The sequence below is a fragment of the Antennarius striatus genome, chromosome 15 (genome assembly GCF_040054535.1).
Source record: "Antennarius striatus isolate MH-2024 chromosome 15, ASM4005453v1, whole genome shotgun sequence".
In the NCBI taxonomy this organism is placed as follows: Eukaryota; Metazoa; Chordata; class Actinopteri; order Lophiiformes; family Antennariidae; genus Antennarius; species Antennarius striatus.
Genome location: NC_090790.1, coordinates 13,925,229 through 13,945,210, shown reverse-complemented (window position 1 = coordinate 13,945,210; position 19,982 = coordinate 13,925,229). Strand labels below are relative to the sequence as shown.

General features: G+C 38.0%; 1 protein-coding gene across 3 annotated transcripts in view; it reads left to right on the top strand.

Moving 5' to 3' along the window:
* LOC137608178 (astrotactin-2-like) overlaps positions 1–19,982 on the top strand; it is a 230,328-nt gene that overhangs the window by 58,030 nt on the left and 152,316 nt on the right. For all 3 annotated transcript variants that reach the window (XM_068334322.1, XM_068334321.1, XM_068334320.1), the window contains exon 3: positions 7,223–7,634. In XM_068334322.1, the coding sequence (XP_068190423.1) occupies positions 7,223–7,634 (412 nt within the window). The remainder of the gene's footprint in view (positions 1–7,222; positions 7,635–19,982) is intronic.

The following is a 19,982-nucleotide window of genomic DNA, read 5'->3' as shown; positions in this document are numbered from 1 at the left end:
TTTCCTTGCAGGGACACGCCCCCCGGATAAAAAAAGTTGCGGATACAGTGTCTACATGACAACGCAGACCCAGCGTTTTCAAAAAATTCCACCTTGGCCAGTGTTTTCATAAAGTTGTGTTTTTGTTCCTGATATCTGCATTGTTGTGTGGACGGAAGGCGGAAACGCAACAAAAAAGTTGCGTTTTCAAAAAGTTCCTGCATCGTGTGGATAAGGCTCATTAGAACATGTGATCAAAGTACACCCCACTGTTGGCAGCTGCGGTGTGCTGTATGCTGCCCCTATGAAGTCTTAGGATGGTGGTGGCGGCGAATGACTATGCTGAGACTGATGAAATGAGAAAGTTTGTAAATCTGTGAATCCATGGGCTTGGATTGGAGAATAAAGTGCATCCATAACAGCAGAATGAAAGAGCTAGGAGTACAAATGAATCATCACTGAGGGTGTGTCAAGGTTCTGTTGGATACATATGACCAAATAGTTGTCAATAATGGTCAAGGACAAGATGTTGGTAAAGGACAAGATGTTACAGAAACTGTGACCTAAGTGTGTTACCTATATTTAAAAAGAATGCCCTTTCATAACTAAAATGTTTGCCGTAATCTCTGCTGGTATGGTTGCAGACTTCACCCTGTAGAATAGGCCCTGAGCTAGGAGAATTATTGTTTGTCTGAAAGAAGAAAGTGGTGGGTGTAGGGCATGGGATCAAGCTAGAAAAAGCTAGGGAGAGCTGTTGGGTGGGCAGGAGCATCACAGTAGCAAATCTAATTCACTGATATAATTCACAAAGCCATGGCTCAAGACAGCATTATCTTGCCTCAAATTGTTTCCCTGTGTGGGATAGAGCATCATGGCATGAAAAAGGGGAGGATGGAGAGGCGGAGTAATGAAGGGACAGATTTCAAGGCGATTGAAAAGGGGGTGGGGAGTGGATGATCGAAACATGTATTAATTCTCACGGTGAAAAGGACAAATGGAAAGGTCGACTTGATGCTTTTCATCTGAACACGACTAGATTGTCATTCGCTTTTCAATAACAGTGTAATCAGACTTTATGATTAGGTGCAAGCTTTTTGGTCAGTGCGGTTTCTCTCGTGATTTGCATTACCAAGGCTGTAGGCCATTTTTTGGCTGATTTTATTTCAGTGCATGTCACATCTCTCTTTTTTTTTTAACTCAAACTCTCCTTTAGTCTATTTGCCAACAACCAAACCAAACCTGTATCAGCCAGAGTAAACAACGCTAAAGCAAATCCACCCACGCAGTATTGGAGTAAGAGGAAATGATGCTGGTTTAGTGCATTTGTTGTTGTACATCCAAACATCTGTTCAGATTCAATCATTCTCTTCGAGAAAGTGAGTCACTGGATAAATGAACGAGTGAAGCAGCAGCTCAGACCTGTTTTCTGCTTCATTTGAAATCCAAAGAGAGAATGTTTGAGACAAAAACACCACCTCATAAAAACCCGATCGTATCAAACTAATATCAATGTGTCTGTGTTGTATGTGGGACGAGTAATCCCTTCTCGGTGTGCGCAGGAAAGGGACAGCATGTTTTTCTTCAAGGTGAATTAGCCGAGTGGAAACATTAACCAGGGAGCCAAGTTCTGTCATTCCTGCTGTGACTTCTAGTTGGACAGAGAGAATGGCGAACAGATGCTTGGGCACCTGCCACTTTAACTTCCTGCTGGGAGAGCGATGGGAGGAACAGATACAACTCTGAGAGAAAGAGGGGGGGTGTTTACATAAAAGATAGACATAAAAAAAGTTGCAGAGTAGAAGAAAGTTGCTCTTTGTCGAAGGTTTTTGCCTCACACACTTTTGAATGTGTGTCTGTTTTTAAATGAAAACAGCCCTTTTATAGAACTGAGTGTATTTGGCTTGTTTCTATTTGCTGGCCCTTAAGTATTCAGTGCTTCTAGGTGTGGTGAAGCTATTTGTTTCACCACATGCTGATGCATTCCATGTCATCTGCTGCCTGTGTTCTTATTTTGCCTTTGGAATCGGACGTAGGAGTGTTTCAGAATGGCACTTGCTCTAAAGCATTCACTGAAGACAGGTAGTCCAGTCTTCCCTTTGCAGCAGCAGGAGGTTGATGGTTCCTTGGTTCAGTGAGCCATGACCTCCACTGTGCACAGATGGTGGCTAAACCACAGAGCATGTGCTGGATGTGTTGTTTTACTGCAGAAGAAGCTTAGCAGGACCTCAAGGGAGTCACTTCATTTTGATGCTCTACAGAAGCTCAAATAGATCAATATAGTTAAGCATCAATTCCAGTTTTTTAAAATGTTTATGCTGATGAAGAATAAATTAATTGCACTATCATGAATTGGTAGTGTATATTAAGTTGTCAAGAAAATGGTTCTAGGATAATGGTGCTTGTTACTTAATAGTAAGATTTTTATGCTGTAATTAAAAACATATAAGCTTATTCCATAATGTTTTAAAATATGTATTTCTGCATTTATAATTTGTAGTGAATAGACAAACTGTCATGATGAAAGAGATCAAGCAGCATTTGGCGCCTTATTTGGGAACACAAACACCCCATCTTAGTGGCGAATAATCAGATAATTTGCAGCTATTGCACGATTTTTAACACAGAACACATGATTTATTCAATTAACGCTGTTTCATTTGTAATATCACACAGCGTTAAAGAGTTTATAAAAATGAAACAAAACATTTGACTAAACGTCTGCTACTTTTTTTCTCTGAATGGTGAAAAGAGAGATAACTCATCTGAGCGATCCATGGTGACAGTGCTATTTCTGTCCCCGGCAGAAGGAATGGCATCAGAATGAGAGTCACATTGCAGAGATTAGATACAACATCATAAATATGCAGAAGTTATATCACTGCAAAACACCTACATAAACAGGCTCAAGATGTTCCTACATGTTTACAAAATGTTGTAAATGTAAATGTTGACCATACGTCTTTCAAGACAGCCCAAATGATTAAAAACATAACTGGTTTTATTTTATGATTTTTTTTCATGACGATCCAACATGTGCAATAACCAGAATTAATGATTTTTCTAAGGTTTTCAGGCCCCACTTGGAAAACATTATATAGAAGTTAATATTGTATTCTACTGATCTTTTAAGGAAAAGAAAAGTTGAGTAAACAAAATTTAAAGCTGACCAGGAAATTGCGCTGGAAATGGCTTCTGCAGATAATGTAAGTTACATGAAATTCAGGCTCCATTATGAATCTGAAACAGACTGACAGTTAACATTAACATGGAATTATTTGTGCCAACATTTTGTATTACTTTTTTATTTGTGCCCCCCCCCACACAAATTCAATAATTGCTTATTCCTTTATCATAAAGATCAGTCTACAATTGATCTTCCATTAATTGTGTTTGATTCTCAATCTCTTCATTCAAGCTTAGTGATCAAATATAGAGGATTTTTGAGTTTGTTACCGGTTTGACTTGTTACCTAAAGCAGTGACGTCAACGATAATCGGGTATTTTTATCGTATATAAGAGCTCATGTAAACTGCAGTTGAGCAAGTCGTGCTATTTTCATGACCTTGACAATTCAAAGCTTCATCTCGTTGTTTGAGATGATCTTAAGAAATGTTTTCAAGCCAAATGTGTCAAAAAATATCAGTTTTTTCTGACTGTAATAAGTAGTGATTAATGAGAATGGCAATGAATGTGTATCTATAAATCTTTATCCCCTAACATCGATCCCTCTTTTTTTCCTTTCCACCATTCTGCATTGCATCATATTCACTATGGGAATTAAATTTTAACCATATTTTAATCATAGAACTTCTCTGTATTTTATATGTCTAAAGCAGCCAAAAAATGTTATTCCTTTACAGGAGTTGATTACCTTTTATTCTGTGCTAGCTGATGACAAGGTGACAATTCAGTCTCATTACAGGACTAATCAAAACAACTCTCTTCCTTTTTGTTTTCCCATCAGGGTGAGTATTCTATTGTAATATTGTGATAGATAACAAAATTTACTCAAATTGGTTTCAGTCACATTTTCATGCATGTCATTAAATCTTCCTCAAGCTGCCCAAAAACATTGACAGATTTTGTTTTTATGCAGGGGATTTATGAAATACACTGAATGCTAATTTGTCAAGGAGTTCAATGACCATGTCTTGCGACTTAGTATTTTTATAAGCTTTTTCTAAGTTGTTATTTTACTTATAATTTAGGCATTAATGACTTTATAACTTTCAGGTTCATTTTGAAGGCATACACTCAGCCCATATACTGTATGTCTTTCTGTCACTGGCAGCTTTTATGTGCACCAGAAAAAAACCCCAACCCTGCCGTCCTTCAATTTTTGTAATTTTAAGCTGACAGTCATTGTTAAACCGGGGTAATAGTCTAATCTAATTAATTTTCTGGTATCATATCAGTTGAAAGTATGTTGGCAAAATCGTTGAATAATTCATAGCTGGTGTTTGTAGCCAAATTGTACATTCAATCTGTAGAAGAATGAGGATAAAAAGTAAGTGAGAAGGGATTAAATGGAAGTGAGAAGCCTGGCAGCAAACGATAAAAGTAAGACGCAACGTGATCCATAACAGAAAAAAAGTCTGGATGGAAGGATGGTAAATGACAGGTAAAAAGCAGTGACATAGGGAACAAAACAGACAATTTAGAGGAAGGGGCTAATGGTGCAGAAAGAAGAACAAAAGGCCAGAGGAAAAAAAATAACATGCAAGGTGATTCGCATGGGAGCAGCGTTGAAAAAAAGAAGAAAAATAACAGTGTGGTAAATCTATTCTGCAGAAGTAAGTGGAATTAAGGGGCTTCCAGTCACTCTCCTCCCCATGAAGTCACTTAGGAATAAAGCAGCAGGGATTTGTAGGCTCCGAAGATGAACAGAAAACCCATTTTCCCTCATGGCCACATCTGCCACTGTGAATTTATATGGCTGTTGTACTGAGGAACAGAAGACAGACGTAATCAAACATGAAGGGGAACTTTCAGAAACAAAGAAGTTTTTTTTTTACTACCTACACTGTGCTAGAAGTGTCTGGATTCTATGTAGGAAGTGTTCTGCATGAAATGTAATGAGACTTATTTTTATCGTTATCATTAGATATAAACTATGTCTCAATGGAGGTTTCTGTAAAGGTCAAATTCTTTAAATTCTCTTAGAAAATTCACTTTCTTTTTTGCTTGCAAGTCCTGATATAGTGATGCATCGCAACGAGTTTGAGATAAATAAAGGCGTCACTGAGCTACGAAAATATTTCTGTCTTATGTTTCCAACTGACAGAAGGAAGATTATTTTAAACTGAGACTTCAACTTTTTCTCTGCAATTTTACATCACCATTTTTCAGTGATGCAGTGGAGTCATATAATGTCACTCCATTATCACTGCTGCTAAAATGAAACATCATTCGTCATATGTTTTTGCTAGTCTTCAACAGGAATTAATGTTGAAGTGCGGACTAAGGGGACTTTGTGGGACTGCATTTCTCCAAAGCTGCCATTCTATGGGAGATTAATGTACAAGATTGTGTGACTAGTAGTCCTCTGTGTGCCACCTCTCCTCTCAGCACAGTTTGATTTATGGACACTCACCAGTGCATGAGTTATAAGTTGAAAGGGGTTTGTTTTTCCTCATGAAGATGGAATTTTAAATGTTGTAATGAATCAACCCTTGTGGATTTTATTTATTATTCTGTCGTGATTTAGTTCGTACGTGCTAGTGTGCCCGCACTCACGTTTTATGCGTCCATGGTTGAAAATCAATGCACAAATGCATATGTGTGCCATTTGGCGAATATCACTACATATTTAAATATGGGCTTGCTAAAGTGCTGGATCTGCATCTTACCTCTTACATGACAGATAGAGCACCTTTTAGGTTGTCATGTCTTTCTGAATCAAATATAACATCACCAACGGGGTGCCATTGTGAAAAATGAAAGAATAAGTCGTGCCCTCACTTTCTTTCCGCCACTCTGTCTGTGAATATAGATTTACTTTATCATCCATCCACAGGATGTATGGCACGGTGTGTGAAGTGTGCATGATGGTGAGATATTGGATGAACTGTGGAGAAATGGGATGCTTCTTGGTGAATTTACAGGAATATGGTAAATGCTCAGGGAAGAAAGGGAGGGCATAACAGGCTTACATCCCTGGGGCATTGGGTTGTGTTACAAAGATAGGAGTCCAGATGGAGCAGTGCTACAAATAGTTTCTGCCTGTATTATGTGTATATGTGCTGTACATATTAAAACATGGGGGATAGGCGCAGCAGCAGGATGATTTGTGCAATATAACACAGTCCTTAATCTGCAGCAAATTCATTTGCAAATATTAAGATGTCAATTGCATGGAAATGCTTGCAATGGTGATATTTGAGATGGTGGTGGGTATTATTTCTTCCCCTGTACATTACCATTTAAACTGGTGAATGTTTTGTATGGTCTACAGCAGGAAGGCTACAACATGCTGATATTGAACACAAATCTGTAGTGTGCTTCTCCACCACTGAGGAATATATGTCTTTATCCTTCTTTTTAATTACCTGCTCATCTGCTTCCTTTGTGTTATTGATCTTTGAAGCAAGTTAGAAATCACAATTATACTACACTGGGAGGTGGGTTATTTATCAAGTCACTATATGTGGGGTGTTTGTGAGTTGATTAGTGCTATTAGATGCTGTGTTGCTGGATGACAGATGTGCTCGTGACATAATTTGTTAATGAAGGGTACGGAGGAGGAAACTCAAGAAAGACATCCTGTGAGGTGACAGAGACAGGTGGATCCAGGTGTTGAGAAATCGCTTGCTAAATGGTTACTCGACAATGCAACACGAATGCAAATCGGTACACTCTCACTAAATATTGTTAAATTTTGACTCAAGGATTTGAAGATGTCTTTCTATTCCACCTGGCTGATGTGTTTCATTTATGATTGTTGTGTCCACTGTGAAAAAAATTTCATTCATCTGAGGGGAGAAATGTAGTAAATACAGCTCTGGAGTAAACACACTACTGAATTTACATCTCTGATTTGGCTTTTGGAATGTAGTTTTATTTCAGCTAGTTTGCCAGACTGTACACAAATGTAACTTTCTGAATTCAAATAAATATATTTCCTGTTTTCCTGAAGTCCCAGTTTACAGTATAATTCTATAACTAGAAATAGTGTGTTGGTTTAATGATCCTTGCGTTTTACGTAATCCCTGTCATTCTGACTTTTCCTCTTACTTTCTTCCAGGGAGGCCTCATCGCGCTCCTCCTCCTAATCCTCCTCTTCACCCTTGTCCTCTACACCCGGCACCGATGGTGCAAGCGTCGCCGCATCCCCCAGAAGAGCGCTAGCACAGAAGCCACCCATGAGATCCACTACATCCCCTCCGTTCTGCTGGGACCCCAGGGCCGCGACACTTATCGGGGCTCTCGGAGTGCACACCAACATGGAAGCTCTGTCATCGGCATGCCCATCCGTGAGACCCCCATTCTTGATGATTACGACTGTGACGATGAAGACCCGGGCGGACATTCGCTGAGCTCCACACCTAAACAGCTTCACGCTTCCAAGATGAACGATGGAAAAATCCAGGACGACTATGGGCCTTCAGATATGATCCACAAGGACAGTGAGATTAAGCATAATTTTGAAAAACGAGGTAGGTTTGTTGAGAAAATACGTTTCTAATATAGGCTACATGATACATACTATGATACTATATATTTTTTCAGCTATATGACACAGGCAGAAGATTACAGGCTTGTACTAGAGAATCTGTTGTACTCAGCGGCGGTTGTCCTGCTTTTACAAGCATGACTTGTACATCGTCTCAGTGCCAGGTCCCCAGATGGACCAGTCTGGTTAGTTCTTCTTGGCTTTGAAATACCCAGCCATGCTCTCGGTAGCACAGCATGAATTGCTCAAATTTAGTTAAAAATGGGCTTGTTTTGTATGACTCATGTCATGATTTTCCGCTGGTAAAAAGATACAAATTCAATATTCCCAGGTAAACTTAATTTCCTTCTAAAAACCACTCAATGTACATTGAGCAACAAGCTTTCACACCAGCTGGCACTTCTCCATTGCTATACCCTCTGTAAAGATGAAGTTCCATAAAATGTGATGTAAATGTGTTCATTTGGAATGACAGAATCAGCAGTCCTGTCAGTTAAATGCTGAAGTGGTCGGTGTGTGACCTGCTGATGCATGTTGAACATATTCAGGATTCTGTAGTTGAAGAACGGCAAAAAATCCACCCATTAATTACACTTTAAAATTATCATCTGTGGAGGATTACAAAGACGTTGCCCAGTTGTTTTTACCTCAGGCGATGTAGCTTTTGTTGATCTGACATCCAGTTGAAATGCTCTGCAAAGTCAGACTTACATAATAGAAGGGTGCTGACGGAGGTGCAGGACGCCCACTTTATTCATGACATGCTGAATTAGGCATGAGTAAAGTCTGCGGAAAAGCCCTCTTGCTACCACATTATTTATCCCACCATATAACTGTATTTACATCCACTGCTTACAGCCAACTCTACATTACTTACCACTGAAAAAAAGCACGGATTGCTGAGTTTTCATCATAATACATACATAATACATAGTTTTAATCAGGTAACATGGGATTTAATGGGATTTGATTTTTTTATACACAATATTTTAATCTAATACAAAGTGACAAAAGGATGTTAAGCCGATATTATACATACACAGTACCTGACCAGATGGTAATGGTTCAGAAATATAAATGTTTATTCCAACGCTGATTGATTCTGTTCACAGTCAGAGTGTTTATCCCCCGGGGTTTCTCACTTAAACATTCAAAGTCTTTCGATACAGAGACAATTAACTAAAATAATTACTATTTAATTGCATGGAAAGACCTGCTTTATCTACACTGACCATACAGGTAAATTCTCCTCTGAAAAGGTAACAACAAACAACAATTTATTAGCAATCACACCATACTACGATATAAAACATTTTTTTTGATTATTTAAGAGGAAAACAGCGCAGTATGGAAGCAGGGGAAGGGGTGGAAGTGTAACCCTGGAAACAGAGTGGTTTTTCAGGCTCTTCTATTTCCATATAACAAAAGATCACAAATTAAAAAGAGAGAGGCAGGTTTACAGTTGTAGGCAGCAAAAACGGTCCTGAAGCAGATTAACGTCTACAGATGTAAAAATGTATCAATACAGATTAAAATGAATATCATTCTACAGTGAAATCATGTGTAACATAATTATTGAGGTTATTATTTGCTAATTTATCCTTAATGTTCAAGTTAGACAAATGTGTTCTACATAGCATTATTTCGAAGTCTTATTAAAAAAAATAAAATGAAGTACTGTAATATAATTTTAATCCCTATTGAATACACTGAGTCTACTGAACATTCACTCCAAATATTAAGGCCCATAGTTTAGTTGAATTTAAGGTCCAAGGCATTAAATCTGTTTTTAATTACCTGAGCTCTGTGTCCAGGCTTACCGTCTCCAATGTAGGAAAGCAAAAATGTGCATCTTGTGGGACAAATTATCACACCTATTGAGGGGTAGAGTGATTTTAGCAACATACTGTAACTTTGTTTGATATCTGAGAGTTCATCGGTGAATAATATGGGTCCTTGATGAAGTATTTCTCTCAGTAAGGCGTTTCCAGGAGCTCTGGTTCTACTCCGTAATGTCTGCACAGTTATCTTTGAGGTGAGATTTTATTATGAGGTCCAGTGTGGGTTATTACACCAGGATTCTTACTCACTATAAAAGTGCATAATTTATGTGACTTATCTTTCTCTGTATCCAATTCAGTTCTGGCCCCATCCTTCATTCATACTAACCATTCCATCTGATGCCCCAGCTTCACCATCTTTGCATAGAGCTGCAACATTTGAATGCAGGGGTGATTAACGTCCGTCCCACCTGGTCCTTGCTGCTCAGCAGAAGTCTCCAAATACCGGTCATCCTTTATCTGTCTGTCACCGCTGACAGATAACCCCATTTAACTGAATTCAATACTCTCATCCTCAGGGATTATGGCTGTGACTCGCAGGTTTGTGCACGGCCTTGGTTCTTTTTACTGAGACCACCAAACAAATGAGGCCTGTCAGTTACATTATTCTGCAGGATGACCATGCCTTTGGGATTATATTGGGCTGCATGGGCAGCGTAAATCAGGTGCAGCAAAACCTTTGTGGCATGTTGAAAATCATGTTACATGAGGAGTGCCCGGGGAGTACTTCTCACCATCTGCGTACATCATAATATAAACTGTCCCTCCCCCTCGCAGATTAAAGTATGCTACACAAAGCTGCATCCTCTGCTGTTAACCTTCATCTGTATCCTTAGAAGTAAACGTTGCAAGATACTAAGACACTAAGATACAGGATTGCAGTTTAAAAATCTCTTTGTATGGTGTCAGGTTTGATCCTTTTCATGCTGTAAATGTTAGTTTGTCTTTTTCTCTTAAAATGGGTTATTTTTCAAAGTACAGTATTCAAATATTGTGCAAAACAGTTCAGTATCCTTGACGACAAATAAACAATCTACTTTCAAGTACTGATGGGAGACTTCTTACAATCTCGATTGCATCCTTGCACAAGCAAAGATGTCTCGAGCATTGCTCCATTTTAATATCAGACTATTGATTGCTGCAAAATAAAAAATAGGGCATATCTACCCTACATTGAACCTGTTGTGAGCTTAGTTGGTTATAGAAGATTAATATGATGCCGCTTTCAGCAGCTGTTGGCACATTGTTTTCCATGACCCATAAAAGTCAGTTTTTCTTTTAAATACAGAGTATTCAGAACTCAGCTTTCAATAATCAAGTCAAGGGGTAATTCTTTATTTTCTTTTGTCCTGCAGCTATTTAATATGTTGAAAATGGAGTACCTTCTATTCTTGCAGACCTAGAGAAATGTATTCTTGCTTTTCTTATCAGATTGAGTTTTCTGTCATCCACCAGAGACCATGTGTCTTTTTTCAGATACCACTAAAGGCTTTTTTTGCTACATACTCACACACAATGGGAGTTAATTTCCACCAATGTATCATATTTTATAAACAACACCAAATAATAAAAATAATTATTATTATAATTAAAATATTTTGAGTTGATCCATTCATTAACCAACTATAAATTAGGCCAATTAAAATGCAAATCTTGTCATAAATATGCTGCTCCTGGAAAAAAACGAAGGGACTTTGATTGTGTAGATTTGTGTATAGTTTGATTTGTGTGCTCAAAGCCGAGGATCATGGCTGATCTGTACTAATGGAAATGATAAAGCTTAATATTTTAAATCGACTTGCTCAGAAACCACACCCAGGTGAAGGCAGGTGATGCGCAAGTATTATTGCATAGTTCTGGTTGGTCAGCAGCATCCCCCTTCTGGGATGCAGTGGTCTCAGGTCTCATTGTGTCTGACCAGCGGAAAATCAGTCCCCTGTCTATCAAGTGTTAATGTTCACGTCTTTCGTTGAGGATGCTTTCACACATGCCTCATTTGTGTCCTACCTTTAGGGTGGAGACATGTTGGATGGTTTGGACTTTCAGATTGATTACAGGAAGTTATAGAGGGCTGCTGTCACCAATAAACTTAAAAAAAGCCATGGGGACAAATATGGATAAGAAGGGATGAAATATTTCATATTCTGGACAATTTAATAAAAATGTTTTTGGCACAACAGAAGACCATTAAGGTCAGACACTTTGCTTGTTTTTTCAGTATGGGAATAAGATGGATGCTATGATCTTCCTGCATTGACATTACCTAACTTAAAAGGCAAAAACAGCAGTGTGTGATTTAGTAGCGGCCAGGCCGTCTTTCTGCAGGAATTTGGACATTTTTTAAAGTGGAAGTCGAAGGGGGTTGTACACATTCCACCGCTATTCGATTCTTATGGAGAGAGATATTAGGTGTCACATTAAATTTGTACAAAAAATTGACACATGTGTGATATGTACTGCATTATGTAGATGTTTGTTTTTCCATCTTATTAAGTGCGATGGTGTCGTGCTTTTCTACTGACAGGAATTTATTAACAATACCAATTTAGTGGTGAAGAGTTCATTGTATTTTTTAAACGTGTATGTCCACTACTATTCTAAATATTTTTATGTTTGATTTTTATCAAATAACTTTTGTCCTCTGATTAATCATTTTTCCTTGTAGTGACCAAATTTGCTAGAATATTCTGAATCTCTGTATAAAAGTGTCCTCAACCAGGCATTCATGAAGCAATCAAACATAAAACCAGCCCATACACTTCCCATGTGATCTAATTGGTGCTTCACACTGCTGCTATGCTAAGCATGTCTGGGCTCAAGCCATTCAACTGGCCCTTATGATAATAAGCCACTCGTCTAATTCCCATATGGAATGACACTTGAGGCCTCTTTGACACACACTTGGGAAAAAAGGGTGAGCAGCACATTTTATTTAGCTGCTTCACTACTACTATTAATGCTTTTTTGCTTGCTGATTTGAGTGATTGTCATGTTTTAATGTGATACAGTAAGAGATAATAGACTGCATGAATTAAAGTTTATTACCCCTGTTGAGTGAACCAACACATTAACCAGTGGCCTCTGGTTGTTACTATAGTATGGAGGTTATAACTTTCTAAAACTGAGCTCTTTAGGCTGGTAATTAAGCATGATGCCTTTTTTCAACGTAAACTTAGTTGGTCAGATTTTAAATAATTAACGTTTTCCTGAACAACTCTAATGAGTTGAATTAAATGATCAAACAAATAGCCGTTTGCGCTGTTGTGATTCATTTACACACACATACACAAAACAGCTACAGTAAATGAAAGTTTCTGCTAAATTTAAGCACTTTAATACCCCAAAAGGCATTCCTTTGTTCCTCTTATTCATTATAATGAGATTATGTTTATAAAGTCTGCTTCATGCAATTACAGGGTATTTATTTTACTTTGTCGACACGAATAGAGCCCTGGGAATCACACGTAACCCACTGAGAATCTGCTGAAAGGTACATAGATTTTACAATAGCATAACTTTACTAATTATTCCTTGAAATAGTCAAAAAATAGAATTAGTTAATAAAAGGCCTTATTACAGGATGGAACAAGCAAATAATATATCTACTGATGACTAAGCCATGGCAATGAGTTATCTGCATTTCCGATGTGCTTTGAGATTAATTTAATGGTTAACCAGCTCCGTGTAGTTTTGCCATTGCAAAAACTCAAAAATGTTTCTGGATTTGGAATTGTAATTATTTCTACTGTGTGTGCCTAAAATATCTCATAGCGACAGATTAACTCTCAGGAGAAATTAAGTAAAAAAAAGAAAAAGAAAAAGAAAAAGAAAAGCCATTGGAAAATGGATTCCTTTCATCGCCCACAAGACCACTGTCACTATGGAGCTTATTAAGTGTTTACTGAGCTCTAATTGAACTCTAGACCAGAGAGTAATAATCCAGTGTCAAACCTCAGATTGGTAATGTGACATCTTTGATGAGAAATGGTTGCCAGTTTGGCAAACTGATTCTCGCTCACTGCCGTGTTTTTCATTAATACCGAATCAGGCCTGTCATCCTTCACCATGATAAGTAGATGGGAGTTCATTACCAAGCCCTCCAATTGCAATCGATAGAAAACATCAACGGAGCGTTTTGTGAATGTGAGCAATTTTTTGAGCCAAATAAAATTATAATAAGTTTTGATGCACAGATGCAAATAGAATGTGTTAAAACGTCACTGCCTGACCGAGGTGAAGCATGTAGGCAGGAGGTTCAAATAAATTTCTAAGCCCATACATAAAAGGACAATTGCATCAATCGTATCGTCTGCAATCTGAAATTCATTAAGTTTGAGTCCTTTGTCTGAGGCACACAGAGTAGAAATGGTTTTATAAGCACCAACACCAGATCAATATTCACTCCAGGGACTTAAAAACAAAGCACTTTGTTTATTCACATTCGCTTGGGTGGTTTATGTCATTTGAAAGTAACAACTTGTGTTTTGTTCCTTAACAACATTTAATAATTTTATTTTAATAACAGCAGCAAAGACAAAATAAAAAGCAACATAAATTTCTCGGGAGACACAAATGAAATAATTAGGGTTATATTTAAAACTGTGTTATTGTCATTTCCTGGATGATAGACGACATTGAAGGGCAACATGATGGTGCAGTAGGTAGCGCTGTTGCCTCAAAGCAAGAAGGTCCTTGGTTCGAGTTTGTATGTTTTTCCTGTGCCTGCGTGGTTCTGTTTGGGTTCTCCGGCTTCCTTCCACCTCCAAAAAAATAGGCTCCAGTCTAAACCTGTGACCTGAATTTGGATAAGCGACCAAAGACGAGATACCGTAATTACGATAAATGCGTAAAAGTTTTCATAATGATAATAATCAAACTCCATTCAAAGCCAAGTAAGACCTGATAATTAATTTTGATTTTTTTTAAATTTATTTTTTAATTATGCTACATTGCACATAACCGCCCATTCCAACCTGTCTCAATTTTTCAACTAAAATATATTCAATATCAAATTTTACATCCGGAGAATAGTTGTTAAAACATATTAAAAAGCATTTTACATTCTTGACGTTCTGTTTCATTCGTCTTCAACAAAGTTTTAAACGTCAGTAAAGACCTGAAAAACACTGTTCTTGCCAGGAAAGGGCAAAGATGGACGAAAACAAATATATCTACAATGAAATTAAAATTAAATTCATTTGAAATCTATTATAGTTGCTTCCGAGCTTTATTCTTTAATATCTCAAGTCTTGTCAAAGGGCTCCATGTCGGTTTAAATGGTTTATTTTAACATGACAGATTTTGTAGAATTCACCGTCTTAATTTTTCATACAGCATTAAATTTGTGTTAGTCTTTCATAACATCCCTCATTGGATTTAAAAGCGTCAGTGGGGGTCTTCTGTTTCCAATTATGAAATATCAATCTTCATGCCAATAAGCAAATCCAGCATAATATGATCTATTTTTTTATTGCCATGTTATTCATCTTTAATTTCTTTAATTCCTCCTATCAGGGGATTTGGATCAATGGGTGTGTGTAGAACTTTTGATGGGGTCTGAGATTTCTCTCCGTATCGCTGCTGTGTTTAGGCAGTTTCTAAACATATGAGTTATTGATTTATTACATGCACCATCCCATGCTGTCCACATTAGGGGTCTGAGTTTAGAAAAATTATTGAAACCTTTGTTTGGACCAACTTAACTGACATGTTGTCTGAAATTGTAATATTCCATGTCTCACACATTGAAACCAGTTCAATAGTTTCAGAATCAGTTCCACTGAGGACAGTTGTGGAGGGTCAGGATGATGTGTAATTTCTTACCTGTGGATATATTATCAGTACTTGTTAAAGGAAGGTGCAATGGAGGGATATTTGATGACAGGATTTTGAGAGACATTCTACCAACTGAAATCTTTTCAGATCTTGATAACCTGATGACTTATGATTCACACCTTAGATGGAGGTGGGATTTAGTCAGACTGTGAGAGAAGAGGGGGAGCAACTTGTTTGTTCTATTTTTAACCATAGTGGAGGTTGTTTTTGTTGCTACTAGGCCATCATGGATATATTACTTTGCCAATAATAAAGCTGGAACTTTGACAGCCCCATTCCTCCGGCTGTTCTGGGTCGCTGTGAGAATATCTTCCTTATTCTGGGTGTTTTTCTTTTTTTATTTCGATGGAGTTCAGATCAGATGAAAATAAGAAATTGCTGACAAGAAGTCATACTTCTATAGACACATGCGTGAGCCTGGTGGTGTAAGCTGTAATTTGATGATGCTCCAGGCTTATTGTAGGAGTGATGTCCATCCTGGATCCCAATCATCATGCAGTTCCATTATAACAGCGTAGAGACACTGTTGTTAAATGCACATCCGCTGGTCTTGTCACATTTTTAAAGCCTTTGTGTGTCTTGGCTGTTTGCGAAACAACTCCTCAGCCATCCTCATGATGTTGTTTTGAAATGTGGTTTCAACTTCTCATCTGCATTAAAGGGTCAAAATCCCTCAGTGTTTCTTTGCTCCCAGCATTTCAAAGACATTGCCAAAAAAAGATCACGTTAATTTGAGGCTAAAACTAGAAAGCGATAAATAGGAAATAGCTGAATAACATTTGGTGGAAATGACTATTGGGTGTCACAAGTATGTGCTTCGACCACGGAGCCCCCCCTGATAGTGTTCTTTGTAATAAGAACAAAAAACAAAATGATGAAAAGCAAACAATCATCACAACTGATCATTCTGTCATAAATAAAACCCAGCTGAAACTCAAAACTGGAATATATGCTTGTGTAATTATGTGGCAAACACGTACTTGGATATCTTGTTGTTTAGGAGGGAATGCAGAGCTGCAGCTGTTCCCCTCAGTCTGTCTTTGGTCAATAAGCAATCGCAGAGGGAAAAAATGTTGCCTGCAGCCTATTAACTACCATAGATTGTTTGTGGGTGTGATGAATTATCTTGGTGTGTGATAAATTGGCATGCTATTATAATTATATTTGCATAATGTCTTTTCTCTTCCTCTGCTTCACGACTGGAAAATTCTCAGTATATTACATATGAACCCTGTGTGGACTGGATTGAGTTAAAGTTCAAGTTTTTGTGGCTGCAGTTATGCTCAAAATTTTCAGACACAAAAATATCTTCACTGACCTGGAGCTGATTTAACACTGTTAGATCATTCCAGTGAAACATCAATTGAATTCACCTCTGAAAGGAGAAATAAATGGAGAGAACATCTACTGTTTTTTTTCTCACTTGTATAAGAAGAACTGCTTCGATATAACTCGGTCTTCCTTAATGGGATTCTGTGAAATGTTGATTCATCTATGAGGGTGATGAAGGTCGTATTTATTCTACTGTGACTCATATAGGATATGGACATCATTTTCGGGTGGATCATGGGTCAGGAGTTCATTAATGCACCTTCTTCTACACATGTCTCGACTCTTATTGTGCCCAGGGATATGATGAGGCTCTTTAGCCAGGAGGGCAAATCTCAGTAATTTTGGCTGTGCATTGTAAAAGAGCAAAATGCCAACCAACTTCTGCAGTTTACACATGCAAGCGTAAGGTTGCCAAATCTTGCCACCACAAAATATTCAGTTACTCAGGCTCAGTTTTGCAAATTCTCACCACTAAACAAGTTTGATTCAAATCCAATCCAGCTTTTTCAGTGGATTCGTTGGTTTTTAAAGCATGCGGCTGCTTTGCTTTCCCTTTTCTCAGTATTGTCTTGGCACCCAGAAACCATCAGCACCTGACCTGTGAAAGTCACTTATCACATTTAACAAATGGTACTTTGTGCGTTAAGTATTTGTTGAAATAAAGCCATCGATTATTTGGAGAGAGCGATCTCCCTGAGCAGACTAGACCTCACAAGCTTTACAGGCTTCAGGTGTTCCCCTTCAGGCTTTGGCTGCACACCATTGTGGCATTGGTGCATATCAATGTTCAGAAATGCATACATTTTTGTGAAATATATAATATATATATATATATATATATATATATATATATATATATATAATGTGTATCTTATTAGTCTGGATCCTGTTCATGAATCTCATGACTTGGTCTTTCTTGGCATTATCAGTTGTGAGCGTCTGCCTATTGGGAGCTGTTGGAGGTCAGAGCTCAGGCAGCAGTGTTCAGTTAGCGCAGCATGTGGAGACACATGCATATTTTATTCTGGCCTGTGGCAAGAGCCAAGCTGTAGACAGTACTTTATTCTTGCCGGTCTGAAAACAGAAGAGACCTTAAAATATACAAACAGAGGCAAAAAACTAGCATTCAGGAAAAAATGTTTGACTAAAGTTGGGACATCACATGTTTTCCGTTGGCTGGGAATGACATGGTTTGAGACATTAAAGGTTGAAAACCTCCGAAAGAAAAAGAGAAAGAAAGAGGCATGGGCCATTTTGTGCGTCCTTCAGATGTTGTGAGGTGTTTGCAGTCGACCAAATGTTTTTAGTTGAAGGAAAAAAAAGGAGAGAAATTGATCCTAAATAGGATTTTCTTGTGTTTTCATTGTTTTCTGCTTAAGTGACATGGATTATGTACAAATCCTTCAACACGATCATGTTAGTGTTTATCTCATTTGGGGATTAGAGATCTTTTCTGGTTTTGATTGACTGTCTGTTTTATAAGGGTTAGGGGTATCAAGTATTTTTAAAAACATATTTGATCAAAGTGAAGTTTGTCGATCCAACCTCTCACATCATTTAGGTTTTGCAATAAAAATAATGTGATCAAAGACAACAGTCACATTCTACTTTGAAATGGGAACAGAGGAGAATTTCTACTATGTACTTCAGTCGACCTCTACTCGTCTCACTGTTTGTCTCTGAGGGGCTTCCCTTTTGAGTTTTGTGTTCGATTCACATACTTTGGCTTTGTCTCAGTTCATTATAGCCCTCCTTCTCAGTGATTCATTTTTGTTTTCTTTTTGTCTTTCAGACTATCAATTCTCATTCCTTATCATTCTCTCCCCTTTCTGCTAAGATCTCCTTTGCCTGACTTTGGCGTCCATTCTTCACCCATCTTGTCTTCACTCTTCTGTGGCTTGCCCTTTATCTCGTTTACCTCTCCCTCCATTCATATATGGATCCCTTGTCTTTTTCACCGCAGGATTTCATTTCTTTCCTGACACTTTTGTCTTTCTCTTTGTATCTGTCTGTAACCTCTTACTTTTTTCTCATGTACCTGTCACACTTTTCATAGGCAGTGCTGTCAGAGCTTTTCTCAGAGAGCTGGACTGGACTGCTCCTATTTAAACAGTAGCTTGTTTAATAAATCCTAGAGGGAATCAGAGCTGAGGTTAACCCCTATTTCCTCTCCATTGATCTCCATGCCTCCCATTTACTCCATAAGCCATGTAGGGGATGAGATAAAAAAAAAGAAGTAATAGACATTTGATTCAAGTGTGTGTTTGTGTGTGTGCTTATTGATAAAGAATGAATATGATAAAAGCGAACTAAATACAAAATAGGGATCAGCAGGAAATTTAATTTATTGGGCTCCTTTTTTCTGTTCCTCCCGCAAAGTTGAAAATTAAAACGGCAGGGGTTTTTATTGTCTGAAATATTCTAATTTTTCCCCCCACTGTTGTTACATGTACTTCTGTGAATATGACTTTGGTTGGGCTGCATGACAGGATAGCATAGAATGAGATAAGTCTATTAGGGATTGCTTTTTGTTAAAAGATGCATGAGGAACAAGATGACTTCGTTTGGCAATATGTGCTTGGGTGATATTGCAGCATTTCTTCCACTTTAGGTGAACGTTTCCCATTGAAATAAAAAATAAATAAATGCATTTTTGTTCTGGTTTCAGGGGACACTGCTGGATTGTCTGGCTATGATATTAAATTGTATAGGGTATAGGGCACCAGCCAGAGCCAAGTGATTATTTTTTCTAGTAGTTCTACGTCTTACAATATAATGGCACCATAGCTTTGATTTACTACAAAACAGAGGGATGCAGCTCATGGAAGTCAATGCAATATTTGCTGAGGTATTTGTTTGTAGCTTTATTGTTTACTAATGCATGTTGAAAGCACCATGTAATTCGTTGATATCCTTAAAAAATGTGTTCACATTTGACAAAAACCATTATAAATGCAATGTCATGAGGCGTGATGCAGAATGGATTCTGCAGGCTCATCTACTCCCTTATATGTGTGTGGATTCAGACCGATTTAATCAATCTTCCGGACAGTATTGTAAGCTGTATCAACATAAGCCTCAGGGCACAGACCGTTGCTGAAGAGCCTAAAAATGCTGCAGTGTGTCTCAATGACTCACACAAGAAGAAATATCTTCCAGGGCCTCAGAGAAATAAGGGTCAAGCACTATTTATGGACAGAGACTCATGGTCAAAGGTTCAGTTCCTGACAGACAGCAATTCCCATCGGCTGTATCAGCAATTTGTTGGAAGCAGGCCTCGACTTGTTCGACTGGGCTTTTTGGAGATGTAACTCATGCCATGT